Consider the following 15,821-nt stretch of genomic DNA (forward strand, 5'->3'; position numbering starts at 1 on the left):
GAAGAAGTTCCAAAGCCACTTCACAAGGTAGTGGTATGTGTTAGTAAAAAACTCAGTAAGAAGCAGAGTGAACTAAATGCGATTGCAGCCTCTCTAGGAGCAGATTACAGGTAGTTGGCACATCTTTCTGTTTGGTGATGATATGGACTAAGTTTATAGGAAAACCTGAAGTTGTTGTGAGCATTTACAAAGAAATATTTTATTTTGCCTTAGTGTGTCATATTATCTACACTATCTCCAATTAATTTTTAATTTACCACATCCTTTTACAATACCCTCTCCCATATTATGTGAATATATGTGTATTCTTAGGGCGTGTTCAACAAATATTTGACAACCTATTTTGTGCTGCTCACTATTCTGGAAACCTGGACATGTAGGTCTGAGATTAAGTATACTTTTATCTTAGTGATTTTCAGATTAGAGCCCTTCTGTGAGTAGGACTAAGTACTCTAGCAATATTCCTGAGTTAAAATGGCCTCTTGAGCATGTTTTATTATAATTTCTATCATTTTTACTACTTTGGAGACGTAGATTAGCACATCTGCCCTCAGTCTGACAGCCAAGTTAGACAGGTCTCAAGCACACAGGGCATCAGTGTCAGGGAATGCGAGACCCTTGCCCTTCCTGAGTTGGCTGTACTCCTCCACTGTCTGCCATGCGGCCTTTCTTGATCACGTGTATTCAGCCATTTGTGGATAGCATAACGATTGGTCTTACAAGTAACAAACAGTTTGAGGAATATGATTAGTTTCACCTTTTCCTTTGGTGAGTGTTATTTCAATTAGCTTTGCATTTGGTAAAGAAATTAGATAAGGAGAATATAAAATGTACCTGTCATAGTTATAAGCATCTTAGTTGTTTAATGGATCTATTGTAGGGTAGTGAAGCTTTCTTATTATAACTATTATTTGTATTCTCTACTACAGGTTATATACTATCTATTACATAGTTACCTATTATATTTATATTATCTGTTACCAGTTGCTGAGCACTTAGTATGAGCCAACCATTATCTCATTTCATTCTCACAATAGCACTGTGAATGCATCCTTGGATATTCCTGTTTGTGGACATCATATAAGACTTAAAAGCAGTATATAAGATTTGTATTTATATAAGATTTAAAATGTTAATCCTCTTAGTATGAAAAAAAGAATACATTGCTAAAATTCCTAAATAGGTTTTAATTGGTCAATTACATTGAAGTTTGCATTAAATCTATTCCTGAAATTGATTGCTCAGACGTGGTGATGGATGAGAGGGAAGAATTCTTTAATAGAGGTGACAATAGTTATGTGTTCATAGGATAATTATTTCTGAATTGCAGATGTCCCAGATGTTCTTTTCCATAAGCTAGGACCAGAAGAACATCCCGAAGAGATCACTGATACTGTCTCCCACCCTTCCGACAGTTAAACATCTAGACCAAATCTTCTCAACACACTAGATGCAGCATCCCCTTTTGATTACATATATTTTCTATAATTAAAAAATAAATAAAAGTCAGTGTAAGGCACATAACGAATAATAGTACGTATGTGGTTAGTATGTAAATGCCTATGCCTTACACCAGAAGAAAAGGGAGTATTTGTATGATGGCCTGCACGTGTCAAATCACCTCAAGTGCTAACAGCCATGAGGCTGAAACAGATATGGAGACTCATACGATGAGCAATATTAATTCTCGTAATAGGATTTTATCAAGAGTTGTTCACAATTTGGCAAAGTTCCAAATTAAAGAAAGTACATACAGTCTTCCATCAGTTACTCAGTAGTTGCATATCTGGTATGTTAGTGTATATCAAAACTGCAAAAAAATAACGTGTTTATATGTAAAACAGGTTCTAGACTCATTCAATTACAGTTGACCCTTGAATAGTGTAAGGGTTAGGGCACCAACGCCCCCTCCTGCAGTCAGAAAAGTCCCCATATAACTTTGGCTCCCCCAAAACTTAACTACTAGTAGCCTACTGTTGACTGAAAGTATTCTTAGAGTGAACTAGAGGAAATAAAATGTTATTAAAAAAATCATAAGGAAGAGAAACTACATTTACAGCAGTGTATGTATTGAAAAAATTCCACATACAAGTTGTTCAAGGGTCAGCTGACCTTTTTTTTACCTATGTGCATTTCTGTCAGGACATTAGAAGGTTACGTAGGATATGGGATAACTATGTATGGCTATTCTCCAGAATTTCAGGCATCTGTAGACTTTACTAACTGCTAGTAACCCCCCCCCCAACATACAAACACATTATTATAACAACGAAAATCACCCCCACAAATTTCCAAAAAAGCTCCTGAAGTAAAGTAACAATTTTGCTGAAAGCACTGAGTTAGACCAGAGGTTAGGCAGGCCAGCCATCTGATTTTGTAAATAAAGTTTTATTGGAACACAGCCATGCCTATTTATATATTATCTGTGGCTGCTTTCATACAAGGCAAGAGTTGAATAGCTGTGAAAGATAATTTGCCCAACAAAGCCTAAAATACTTATCATCTGGCCTTTTAAGAAAACAATTGCCAACCGTGATCTAAACCATCTATAGTCATTGACAGTCTGTCCTTGAAGGAGCTCTGAAGACTAAAACTCATACTTTATCATATTTATCGTATTATACACTCATAGTGTATAGTAAACCAAGATGATTCAGGCAAAAATATTCCTCTGTATTTCTGAATTATCTTAATTTAAATGTGTATTGTTTTACCTTACAGCAGAAATACAAACAATATTAGAAAGACTAACAAGTAAATTAGGCGACGTGTTTTTACTATTATTTTTAAGGATATATGGGCTATAGGGAATAGAGATGTTTGTAATATAATTTAGGAAGAAATGTTCCTTCTTACATTGTTTAACATGGCTATTTAAAAAGTTCAGATATTTCTTGTTTAGGAAATGGAAAGTATATTAAGTATCCATAAAGAGAACTTATTTATTTTGGTGATTATATTTAGAAATACAATTTTTACTTCCTCTTTGGGTTTTACTTGATATTTTGAAGGATGGTGATTTTACGTTTTTTAGATTATTTTCCTATGTTGGGAGAATATTATGTAGAAAGAATCAGCAGATCATAGCGTAACATAATTAAGAGTATGGGTTTTGAAGTGGAACCTGGCTGTGCCACTTATTCACTGAATACTCTTGAACATGTTATATAATCATGTCCTTCAGTTTTATCTGTAAAATGAACATAGTACCAGTGTTGTATGATTGTTGTGAGGAATGGATAAGATAATGAGTAAAGCACATAGTCTATTATGGGATGTAGAGCAAATACAATGAATAGTGACTGCCAACATCTGGAGGACAGAGTGCATGCTTTACCATTTTATTGATTTGAAAATACTTTATTACTATAAAGTTATATTCATTATAAGAGAAAAAGTTGAAAGAATTCAGTAAAGTATAAAGCAGAAAGTAACATTTTAAAGACTATCCTTCCATATATCTCTGCCTATATATATACCCAGAAATATATGTATTAAAATTTGGCCAAAAAAATGGAGCCTGTCATTTAATATTCTTGCTAATTGTAATTCTTAAGGTTTTGTGATGATCAGAATATTCTACTCATAGATAGTAATGATCATCTTTAATGTAGATCATTATTTCTCTTAGTTATTTGGTTTTGTGTATTTGGTTGTTTCAGGTGGAGTTTTGATGAAACAGTGACTCATTTCATCTATCAAGGACGACAGAATGACACTAATCGAGAGTATAAATCTGTAAAAGAAAGAGGAATTCACATTGTTTCAGAGCACTGGCTTTTAGAAGTAAGCAATATATTTTTCCTCCCCTCTGTTAAATGAAAATGTACACAAACATTATTTCTAGGCATAAACCAATTTCAGTGTACATAAATAAGTTGGGTAACCTTAGTTAACTGCACACCTCATTTCTTTGGTATTAAAAACTTAAGATCTTTATTCCTTAAATATTTAACAAGTCTTTAATGGGTACTCTTTCTGAGTCTGATTCTGTTCACTAATTAAAAATGACGTGAAAGAAAATTTTGTAATTTGAGAATTAATTTAGCAAAGCAATACAGTTTAGAACTGTCTTTTTCCTTTTATTTTCTTTCCCCTTCCGCTTCCATTCCTGGTATTCCCTGGAGTGTGGCTGATACCTTGGCAAAGTATAGAAATAGAATTAGATTTTATATTTGAATGGACATGACATTAAAAAGTGAGGACAGTTTAGTCGTCCTTTGTACAATAGAATTTTTCAGTGTCAGCTACTTTTTAAAACTTTAATTTTGTGAATTTTTATCATTTTAGAATGTAATGTAATGGTTATCCTTATCCATCTTAACATCATTTATTCACTAAGATTTTTTCAGTCCTGTTTTAAAGTACACCATTGTATTGCAGTGTGCCCAAGAGTACAAACATCTTCCTGAATCTCTTTATCCACATACTTATAATCCCAAAATGAGCTTGGATATCAGTGCAGTGCAAGATGGCAGACTCTGTAATAGTCGACTGCTCTCAGCTGATGCGACAAAGGATGATAAGGTAGATAATATGATGATACATTTACCCCTTCCTTGAGCTGAATGTGTAATCATAAATTGCTGTGAAAACTTATACGATGGCTTGCTTTGAGAAATTATAATTTTTCTCCTTCAATAGCCAGATCATTTGCCTATAGAAGAAAATGATGTAGATAATATGACCACTGGTAATAAAGAATTAGCAACATCAAATGGAAATGGAAGGAAGGATTCTAAAGGAGGTAAAATATTTTAAATTATAAAAGAAATTATAACTATATCTTTTTCATGCAGGACAATTTCTTTGCATCAAATGGAAAAATTATTTTCTGTGATGCTAAATACAAGTAAAGCATGTATTTGAGGATTGAGTTGAGGTCCCATGCCAGTCATTAAGTAATGATTTGTAAAGCTTTAAGTGATTTAAGTGTAAAATTTGTAGAACTAAGTATCTTACAGAGTTAGTGTGATACAGCCCTATTTTATTAAAGATAGGTGAAGTTAGTGATTTCAAAAATTTTTTGGTTCAGTTCTTTTCAGTGATATTCAAAGAGTTAGATGTACAATATATTTTAACATATTCACGTGGTTTTAGAGGTACAGAAGGAAGTATGGAGAGTTTTTCCTATCCTTTCAATGTTAATTGTTTTTTTCTAGAACTGTTTTATGCATACACAATCATAAATATATATATTCTCTCCTTCCCCACTTTTTAAAAAATATATAAATGGTGGACTACTATATATGCTGTTTTATACTTTGATGTTTTTAACAGTTCAAGTTGTAGAATGTTTCATGTTGGTGCATAAGGAGCGTCTTCAGTTTTTTTCTCTTTTTTTTTTTTTTTGGCAACTATGTAATATTCGTATGAATGGTCCATTGTATTTATCCAGTCCCTTATTGATGGGCCTGTAGGTTATTTCTAATTTCTTGCTATTATAAAGAGTGCTGCAGTGAATAACCTCTCTCTCTAGGTGTGCTCTTTTTAATGGATTAATATTTTCTGTGTTCCTTACTCATCCTACCCTATCAAAGCTTTCCCTATGACATACCTATTTAGTTAGTCCCACTTTGTACATCCCAAAAATATTTAGTACCTATTTCAGTGTTTAGTGTATAAGCAGCCCAAAGATATATTGTAGTCTGTGTTTTCAAGGACTATAGAAGAAAATCACATACATAAATGCACCTCAGAGTATAGTACGTAACACGAGAGAGGGTCAGAAGCAGGCAGGGAGTTCTACAAGAGAGATTGTTACTGCAAGTCTTAGCAAAGTGTCTTCAAAGGGCTTCCTGATTATTTCATATACAGTCCTCATGGTAAGGGTAGCCTTTATGTTCTACCACAGTCATAGTGTTAGTACATTATAACCTGTACATATTCAATAAATGTCAAGTTAATGTGTGTTAGGCAAAATAGTTAATGTGAATAAGAGGTGATAAAAAAGAGAAATGTGCCTTGATTGGTATGCTCGTGTTTGTTTCAAGTTCTGACACAGACCTTGGAGATGAGAGAGAATTTCCAAAAGCAGCTGCAGGAGATAATGTCTGCAACATCAATAGTGAAACCGCAAGGGCAGAGGACTTCCCTTTCAAGAAGTGGTTGTAACAGTGCTTCTTCAACCCCTGACAGCACTCGTTCTGCCCGCAGTGGGAGAAGTAGAGTCCTAGAGGCACTGAGGTACAAACCTGTCACTCATCGTGGTGGCAGAAAGGAGTAACTAGATGACTTGGAAAGGTAGCTCCTTCTATAGGTACCTGATGACTCAGTTCTATGAGAGTTAAGCCTAATTTTGCCTTTTTTTAAAAAAAAATTTTTTTTGTTGGGGAATATTAGAGAACAGTGTGTATTTCCAGTACCCATCAGCTCCAAGTCAAGTCATTGTCCTTCAATCTAGTTGTGGAGGGCGCAGCTCAGCTCCAAGTCCAGTTGCCGTTTTCAGTTTTAGTTGCAGGGGCGCAGCCCACCATCTCATGCCGGAATTAAACCTACAACCTTGTTCAGAACTCGCGCTCTAACCAACTGAGCCATCAGGCCACCCCTCCGGCAGCTCACCAGCAGCTCGTTTTATTCTAGTTGTGGAGGGTGGGAATCAAATTCCCACTGGCCCATGTGGGAATCGAACCAGCAACCCTGTTGCTAAGAGCTCGTGCTCTAACCAACTGAGCCATCCTGCTGACTCTACCTTTTTTTTTAATCAGTAAAGCACAAGTTTAGAATATCAAAACCAGTAAAAGATTTATACTACTGGACCTAATTACTTAGCCCAAACTATATATATTACATTCAGATATTTCCTTTCTTTTCCGTCTTCCCTCCCTTGTTCCAAGCAGTTTTAGAATTCTTAATTGGGGGCAGAAAACAGACATGGAGGTTTTTTCCATACCAGGCAGTGAGATGTGATTTAAACAGTTATTTCTTACTGGAACTACATGCATTTTATATTGTCTACAAATTTATCTTTCAGGAAAGGTGCGTGCAGATCTTAGTGTGATGTGGTTTAAGTTTGGTAGCATTACTTCATTTTTTTCCTGATAGAAAAATCTCTAATATGATGAGCATCACGGATTTACACCTTGAATTGATTAATTGAGCTATGCATTTATCTTACGCTAACTGTATATTTAATGAGGCTAATTCTATCTGAGTACTGAGTAAAAGTGGCTTTTGTTAATATACCTCAGGTCATGTTTTATCATTATGGAGAGCTTAAATCTTGTGCCAAGTATGAGTAAATATTGTAAGAATAAAAGACTGTCTTCCTTGTTTTTGAGGCAAATGAACTCTTAGGTGGTATCATCAGTAAGATTATATACATATACACACTGAAAGACTCAGTATATACATTGAAAGAAAATAACTGGAATTCTATTTACTCTCCAGTGGAATTGTTACAATTATACCACAAAACATGCTTTACAGGGCGGCCAGTCAGCTCAGTTGGTTAGAGCCTGGTGCTCTTAACAAGATTGCCAGTTCGATCCCCACATGGGCCACTGTGAGCTGTGCCCTCCACAACTAGATTGAAACAACTACTTGGAGCTGATGAGTCCTGGAATAACACACTTGAAATAAAGTTTTAAAAACGAAACAAAACATGCTTTATGAATTTACAGTCTAATTTTAGGAATGTAGGAGTGTGAATCTTGTTATGGCTATCTGTTTATTAAAATTGTCCCTTTTATTCCTTAGGCAGTCTCGTCAAACAGTACCTGATATCAACACAGAGCCCTCCCAAAATGAACAGATCATTTGGGATGACCCTACAGCCAGAGAGGAGAGAGCAAGGCTTGCCAGCAATTTGCAGTGGCCTAGTTGTCCCACACAATATTCTGAACTTCAAGTTGACTATAAAAAATTGGAGGATTCTCCTTTCCAGGAGCCTTTCCATGATGCAAAAATTGCTGAACAGGGTAATGAGAAAGAAATCTGTTTACTTGTTTATATGAAGTACATGTTGACCTCTTTAAAATAACAGCTAAGCACACTGTGGTTCTCTGAATTATACATGCAAACAAAAACCTTACTAGATATTTCTGATTTGGGTTTAAACTTAAGACTCAGAAAAATAATTATAAGTTGAGGTAATGTATCATAAGTAAATTGAAAAATATATTTTGATTTTTAAATTTGGAAATTTAGGATCGGGCATTTTTTTCCAGATATGATTTTCACCATTATTTCTTTCATTGTAGTCTTTTTTGCACTTTTTTTTTCCACAATCATTTTATTTTTATTTAAATCTTCTAAATTCTACCCAGCACACACCTCCACAGTTGTTCTTTGGATTTGTATGCATTCCTTTCTGAATTCCCCTATATTTTTCTTCCTTGGGCTTTACCCTAAAAACAAAATGTTTAATGTCTCTCATTTTTGGTCATCTGTCATCCCCCCCGTGACATCACATGATTATTTCTTTGCACTATCTCTGCCTGTTATTTTCTCCAAGTATAATATTGCTTTTCATTTGACAAATTTTGATACATTTTACTGATGTGCCTTGGTTATTTCAAGAAAGGGTGGGAGAAGACCACAGATAACACCAATTGCCCTTTTAATGTTAGTTAATTGCATTTATGTATAAGCTCTAGAAATAGGCTACTTCTTTTGCATGTAGTTTTTACATTCTAGAATTTCATTGAATTTCATCTTGGTTAAGACAGATGAGCATATTTCCCAGAATTTGTTCTTAGTCATGTTTAGATACTATCACACTGCAGCATTTTATTGCCCTCAGCTGTCTGTGATGCTGGGACCACGCATGTGACTGAAGCACCAAAACACCTGACCTCTGAAGAACTGGAAACTCCAATAAAAGACAGCCACCTGATCCCTACGCCGCAGGCCCCCAGTATTGCCTTCCCCTTAGCCAACCCACCTGTGGCTCCACACCCTCGAGAAAAGGTTTGTTTATCCTTAGTGTAGTGATACGGTTTTGGGATATTCCTGTTGTGCTGCATCCAGAATTTGTTGATATCAATATCAGGGGTTCATCAAATGTGGAAAACTGCATTTCTTTGCATTGTATTATTTCCATATTTGATAACTCAGAAGATTAAGTAAAATGTTACTCTAAAAGAACTATATACCTAATAACTTTTCTTAATGTTAATTTTTTCTAAAATAAAATTCTTCCATTCCAGATTATAACAATGGAGGAGACTCATGAAGACTTAAAAAAACAATACGTATTTCAGTTGTCATCTCTGAATCCTCAAGAACGTATTGATTATTGTCATCTGATTGAAAAACTAGGTACAAGTATTTTTACTTTAGTCAAGAATGTTCCATATAGTAAACTTATTTGGAAGTCAAATGTAGTTGATATCTTTTGTAAGGTATAGAAATTGAAACAAAAAAGATGGGTAACTTGTCTAAGACTATACAATGAGTCAGCATTAGAACTTTTAAAATTCTAATCTAAATCTAAAGTCACTGGGTCATAGGATTGAAAGATTTAAATTGAAACCAACCATTAAGGTTAAAGAATCTTTTGTACTTGGCTTTGAACATTTGTTCATTGATGAAACCTTGGACCAAATCGATGAAATTGTAGACTTACAGTATAAGTAAAACCACATTTTAATGAAGGTGAAGGTTTGATAATATCCAGAGAGAAGCTCCTCCTCATGTAACATTGTGATTACTCCACTAGTTGTGGAGTTTTCAATCAGACTTCATTCTAGAAGCAACATACTAGAAAGGGAACCTGGTGCTGTATAGCACCACTCTCCAGTAGAAATAGAACATGAGCCACACATGTAATTTTAAACATTCTAGTAGCCACATTTTAAAAAGTAAAAAGAAACAGGTGATATTAACTTTAAACACATTTTATTCAGCCTAGTACTGTGTTTCCCCGAAAATAAGACCAAGCTGGACAATCAGCTCTAATGTGACTTTTGGAGAAAAAATTAATATAAGACTCAGTCTTATTTTCCTATAAGACTGGGATAATATAACTATAATATAATCTAGTCTTATTTTACTTTATATATATATATATATATATAATATATAAGACCCGGTCTTATATTGATTTTTGCTCCAAAAAATGCTTTAGAGCTGATTGTCCGGCTAGGTCTTATTTTCTGGGAAACATGGTAGTGTACACAAAATATTATATTCAACATGTAATCAATATAAAACATCAGTGAGATGTTTTGCCTTTTCTTCGTATTACATATTTGAAATCTGGGATATATTTTTCACTTATTGCACCTCTCAAATTTGGACTAGCTGTACTTCAGGTGTTTGATAGCCACATGTGGCTAGTGGCTACTCTATTGGACAAAGGAGCTTTATAGGGTTAGGAAAATTATAGCAAGAGAACTTAATCTGACAGCTTGACATAGGGAAAACATTAAGAAATAATGGCTATTTTAATAGTGGCCCTGGGTCATCAAGAGATTATATGTTATTTACTGCTGTCCATTTAAGGATATGGAGAACCATGAATATGTTTTGTTTTTTTTAAGATTTCTGTCAAATACAGTTGTACACTTGAGAAGCTGTGTTTCTTGGAAACTTTATTCAGGTAGAACATTTTGTTTCCCAGTTGCCTAATAAATTAGACGGAATTATAAGTCAGAATTGCTACTCTACCCAGAGCTCACCAAAATGGAACACTCAAGTGTCTGTCTCCTTAGATGGTTCCATCTCTGTGAACTCTGGGCAAGAGTAGTAGCAATTAGCAGAGAATTATCTGGAAAAGGACAGAGAACAGGGGCACTTAAGTATAGATTGTGCTGGAATTGGGAGTCTGTGACTAAAGGGTTTTTGATTATAGAACGCAAAAAGGCCCTTCACTTTGTAAATGAAGAACTTACATACATAAGTCAGCCTATTATGTTATCTGGGTCACAGAATAAATTTATTACATAGAATTAGATGTTGCTATTGTTGCTATTATATTAATATGGAATTTTTACTTTGTTCTTTTGTCACCTCTGTGATCCTGGGTGACTTATTCTACCTGTGTCCTCATGTGTAAATTGCAGATAATAGTAATTGACCTTCATAAAGCTGTGAGGATTAGTTAATCTTGAGCACTTTCATTAGTCCCTCGCTTTGTATAAGTGCTTAGAAAATATTGCTGCTATTATTATTAGCATCATCTCTAAAACAGGAGTTCAAATGTTCTGTTAAAGGCTTAGAAAGTCCTTGATACAATTCTGCTTCACATCAGCTTATATTTATGTGCACCTTCTTTTTTCTTCCAAAGTCAGACTTCATACATATAAATCTGAGAAGAGGTTTCAGCTCCCACCCGCTGCTCTGTCTCTGTTTACTTAGTGTGTTTTCTTCCCAAGCTTCTCTGTTGGTCGGCTGACCTTATTTACACCCACAAAAACTTTTCTTCTACTTTATTCTGTAGATGCCCCCTTTTTACTTCAATCTCTCTGGTTACCCATACTCAGTGCTTGAAAATTGCTAAGGTAGTTGAGAGAGACCTAAGAAAAATGACAACCAAGTGCAGTATGTGGCCCTTATTTGTATGGGTTTTTTTTTAATATCTTAATTGTAATAAGCCAAGTGCAGACAAACAGGAAAATTTGAAAAAGGATTTAGTATTGATACAGCAAAGAATTTTTGTTAATTATTTTAGATCTGATAATGGCATTGTGGCTGAATAAGAAAATTTCCATGTATCTCAGAGATGCATACTAAATACATAGGGGTAAAGTAACATGATGTCTGGAATTTGGTTTAAACTAGTGAAGTAAAAAGAGGGGGAGAGATCTAAATAAGGATGGAAAAATTTTGATAATTTTAGAACCTAGTTGTCCAGATAATTTCAGACCTAGTTGTCTAGTATATAGGGGTTTATTTTATTTTATCGACTTTTGTATTTTAAATTTTCATAATAAATACTGTTTAATAAAAAAAATATGTAAAGTAAAATAATTGTCATCAATGTTTTTTGGTTTATCTGATACGTTTTATAAATAATTTCTGTGCAAAGTTAAGATATATTTTTCCTAGGAAAAAGTTAAGAATCGATAAAGCACTACCAATTTTTCTCTACTTCAGGTGGGTTAGTGATAGAGAAGCAGTGCTTTGATCCCAACTGTACACACATTGTTGTGGGACATCCCCTTCGAAATGAGAAGTATTTAGCCTCAGTGGCAGCTGGGAAGTGGGTGCTTCATCGCTCCTACCTCGAAGCCTGCAGGACTGCTGGGTGCTTCGTGCCGGTGTGTATTCAAATTAATACAGAAGGTCATTTTTCTTTAAAAGTAAACATCTTAATGATTGATTCCAGCACATACACTGACCATTCGTGTAACTGAAATAACTAAATATGACTAGTTAGATTATACTCATTGTATAAGGTCCACATTAACAAAACAAAAAAATTTAGAGCTTATAGATCCAGATTCCTAGTTACATCAGTTCTATTTAATTTGAATATGGGGATTTTTTAATTGAAATAACATTATAAAATATTAAGATGATCTCACTGTAGGCTTTTCTCTTTACTGTGAGCCCATTAAATATTAAACTTACTACTTGAACTATTTTGGTTGTTAAGTGATCATCACAGTTGTATCTATCGTGTAGATTTTGAAGTTTTCAATCAAGATCCCTTAGAAATCTCTTCCACAGACAGGTACCAAGCTGTTAAAATATAACTCCTCTGAGACCATGTCCTCTGTGAAGTTCTTCTTACAGTGGGTAAAGCCCAATAATTTAAATATTATCAATTGCTATGGTTTAGCTATCTATCTGTATTTTCTTAGAAATGTATACAGTTTTTTAAAAATTTCTAATTAAAAGCCAAATACACAGTGGAACCTTGGTTTTCAAACTTCTCCGTTGACAGACATTTAGGTTTACGAACACTGTAAATTTTATGGATCTATGGTATCATTAGATAGTAAAATTCATGCTAAATTTGTAGTTTTAGGGGTTGATTTTAAAGGTCTGGAACCGATTAATCCATTTTGCATTACTTTCTATGGGGAAACTGCCTCGGTTTTCGAACGTTTCAGAACTCGAACAGTCTTCCGGAACGGATTACATTTGAAAAACAAGGTACCACTGTACTTGGTTCTCACTTGAAGCCAAATTAATCTGCATTTCCTCCATACTCATAAACTGATGCTTACCTAGTACTCCCTGTACTTATAACAAGTGAATGCATAATTTTTAATTCTTATTCGATTGTGTATTCCTCGAGGACATATTGTAGGAACTCAAAAGTTTATTGGACTAATTCTCTAGGAAGAAGACTATGAATGGGGAAGTAGTTCCATACTTGATGTTTTGACTGGAATCAATGTACAGCAGCGAAGACTAGCACTTGCAGCAATGAGATGGAGAAAAAAAATCCAGCAAAGACAAGAATCGGGCATTGTTGAGGTATTAACATATGTAATTATGTAGGTAGTATAAAAGGCGTTCAATGTCATGACTATTCCAGATTTTTTTTTTAAGACTGCTTGATAAAATAATGCTTCTGTTTGTCTTTTGTCCCTTGATTAATACACTTAATTTGGGCATTTTAAATTGAGCTTAATGTTAATTCCTAATTTTTCTAATTGTGATCAACAGTAATCTTATATATATTAAAAATAATTCATATGAAAAATGTGTATTTCTTTTCAACATCTAGCTTCAGGGGTATTTAGTACTTAACTTGGGGTCCAAAGGAGTTTATATATTAAATTCAGGGAAGCTGTGTACTTTAGATGGTGGGAAAAAATACATCCTTATTTTTACTAAACTCAAAAGTTATTTCCTTTAAGTCTAGGCAGCAAATCACAACACTATTAATAGTAGCAAAAGAGGTCAGGTATTTTTCTTTGCATTATAATTGCAAGTATCTTGAAATACTGTTTATGTTCATCACTACTTAAAATTATAGTAGTTGTTTGATTCACCACTAGTTTTAATTTAATGCATTAATATAGAAGCACATCTATTATGTCACAATTTTGTAAATAATTTGATAATTTTTAGTAAAATTGTTTCCTTTGTAATCCTTTATACTTTATTTTGAACACTTAAAATACATTATTCATATGGTATGAAAATTACAAAATAAAGCTAGTATTATTTTTTAAAATTATTTAGAGAACAGGTCCATAGTTTTCACCAGACAGAAAGGAGTCCATGGCTTGAAAAGGTTAAGAATGCCTAAGTTAAATAATCTTTTTATTGTATTCTCAGTTTTCTGCTGTCTCCAATCCTTGTTAACCTTGATTCTCTTTCTTTTAGAGTAATTCTGTATATTTCAAATAAGCAAAAATTTTCAAGAGAAATACAATGGAGGAGTCATCTAACCTAAGAAATTGTGCTTTAGGCTCTACTCTTGACTAATTATAAAAATGAAAATACTAGAAAAGACAAAAGTCAAGTTGCTTTGTGTAATGTTACCTAATCATTAAATTATTTTCCTTCATTCTTCAAGTATTTATTGATGGCATACTGTGTGTCAGACACCATGGCTATATGTTTCACAGTATTCTGACCAGACACAGTTACCACTATGGCAAAAGTAAAGGTTAATAGGATTATTCATTGACATAAATTATGTCTACAGATAAAATATTACCTGTATTATTCTGTCATTTATTTTCCAAATAATTTCAACACTGATTACCTTTTCATTCGTAGGGTGCATTTAGCGGGTGGAAGGTCATATTACATGTTGATCAGTCCCGAGAAGCAGGATTTAAGCGCCTTCTTCAGTCAGGAGGAGCGAAGGTTTGTAGTGAAATCAGCTTACTCAGTGTTTTACATAATTATTTTCTAATCAAGATTGCTATGAGTGGTTCTTGATTTTCTGTACCAAATGGTAATCCTTAAGTGAGATGGTAATCCTTAAGTACAGGTTGTACAGTTGAATTACTTTGGGACACTGATAGATTGTGGTGCTTCTTGTTTTTTCATTAGGTGCTACCTGGTCATTCTGTATCTTTATTTAAAGAAGCCACACATCTCTTTTCTGACTTTAATAAACTGAAACCAGATGATTCCGGACTTAATATAGCAGAAGCTGCTGCCCAGAATGTGTACTGTTTGAAAACAGAATACATTGCTGATTATCTTATGCAGGTTTGTGAGATTTTGCCCTTGACCTCCTCATTACCAGAGATCTGCTTATATTCATAGAGAAGTAACTGCACAGCAAAACCCTCAGCTTGTTATTAATAGAATGTTAGTTTCCTGTTCTCTATTTAACCCCTTTTTATTGTTTTTTATAATAATGAACACATAGGTAAACATTTAGCTTGGAAGTTAAATATGAGCTAGGTATAAAAATCTAGGTACCACTAAAAGGGTTCTTTTAGGTGTTGGAATATAAAGAAAGCAGAAATTGATTCCAGGAATCTAGGAGAAACATTTACCCAAGGGTTCTTTAGTTTTTTTGACCTTTTGCATTGATATACAGTAAATACCTGTGTTAGACACTAAGGTAAGTGTCAGAGGAATTTATCAGATATCTGGTAATTCTTGGCTTTCTGCTCATGATTAGAATTAGGTGATAAAAAGCTGATTGGAATTTTGAGCACATAAATGGTTCCGTCTTGTCAGTTTGGGGCTGCGTGAAATCTGGATAGACGAGTTATTGGAGACCCTTTTCCTAGATTCATATCTTTGTGTGTTTCTCGAATTGTTTTACTTGCGTGAGGGAGGAGTCTTCTGATCTGCCTAAAGGATAAGTTGAGAACTTGTAAGATTTATTGTCTTAGCAATGTTCAAATATACCACACAGCATCATTAACTATAAATTATGCTGTACTTTATATCTCCAAGATTTACGTATTTTATAACTGGAAGTTTGTACCTCTTCACGACCCTCACCC

General features: G+C 34.1%; 1 protein-coding gene across 2 annotated transcripts in view; it reads left to right on the forward strand.

The window, feature by feature from the left end:
• TOPBP1 (DNA topoisomerase II binding protein 1) overlaps window positions 1-15,821 on the forward strand; it is a 47,236-nt gene that overhangs the window by 28,170 nt on the left and 3,245 nt on the right. For both annotated transcript variants that reach the window (XM_081072934.1, XM_081072935.1), the window contains 12 exons: window positions 1-110; window positions 3,663-3,786; window positions 4,384-4,527; window positions 4,645-4,747; window positions 5,994-6,186; window positions 7,699-7,919; window positions 8,744-8,910; window positions 9,150-9,261; window positions 12,040-12,203; window positions 13,234-13,371; window positions 14,629-14,718; window positions 14,908-15,069. In XM_081072934.1, the coding sequence (XP_080929060.1) occupies window positions 1-110; window positions 3,663-3,786; window positions 4,384-4,527; window positions 4,645-4,747; window positions 5,994-6,186; window positions 7,699-7,919; window positions 8,744-8,910; window positions 9,150-9,261; window positions 12,040-12,203; window positions 13,234-13,371; window positions 14,629-14,718; window positions 14,908-15,069 (1,728 nt within the window). The remainder of the gene's footprint in view (window positions 111-3,662; window positions 3,787-4,383; window positions 4,528-4,644; window positions 4,748-5,993; window positions 6,187-7,698; window positions 7,920-8,743; window positions 8,911-9,149; window positions 9,262-12,039; window positions 12,204-13,233; window positions 13,372-14,628; window positions 14,719-14,907; window positions 15,070-15,821) is intronic.

Source organism: Rhinolophus hipposideros, assembly GCF_964194185.1.
Source record: "Rhinolophus hipposideros genome assembly, chromosome: 14".
Classification (NCBI taxonomy): domain Eukaryota; kingdom Metazoa; phylum Chordata; class Mammalia; order Chiroptera; family Rhinolophidae; genus Rhinolophus; species Rhinolophus hipposideros.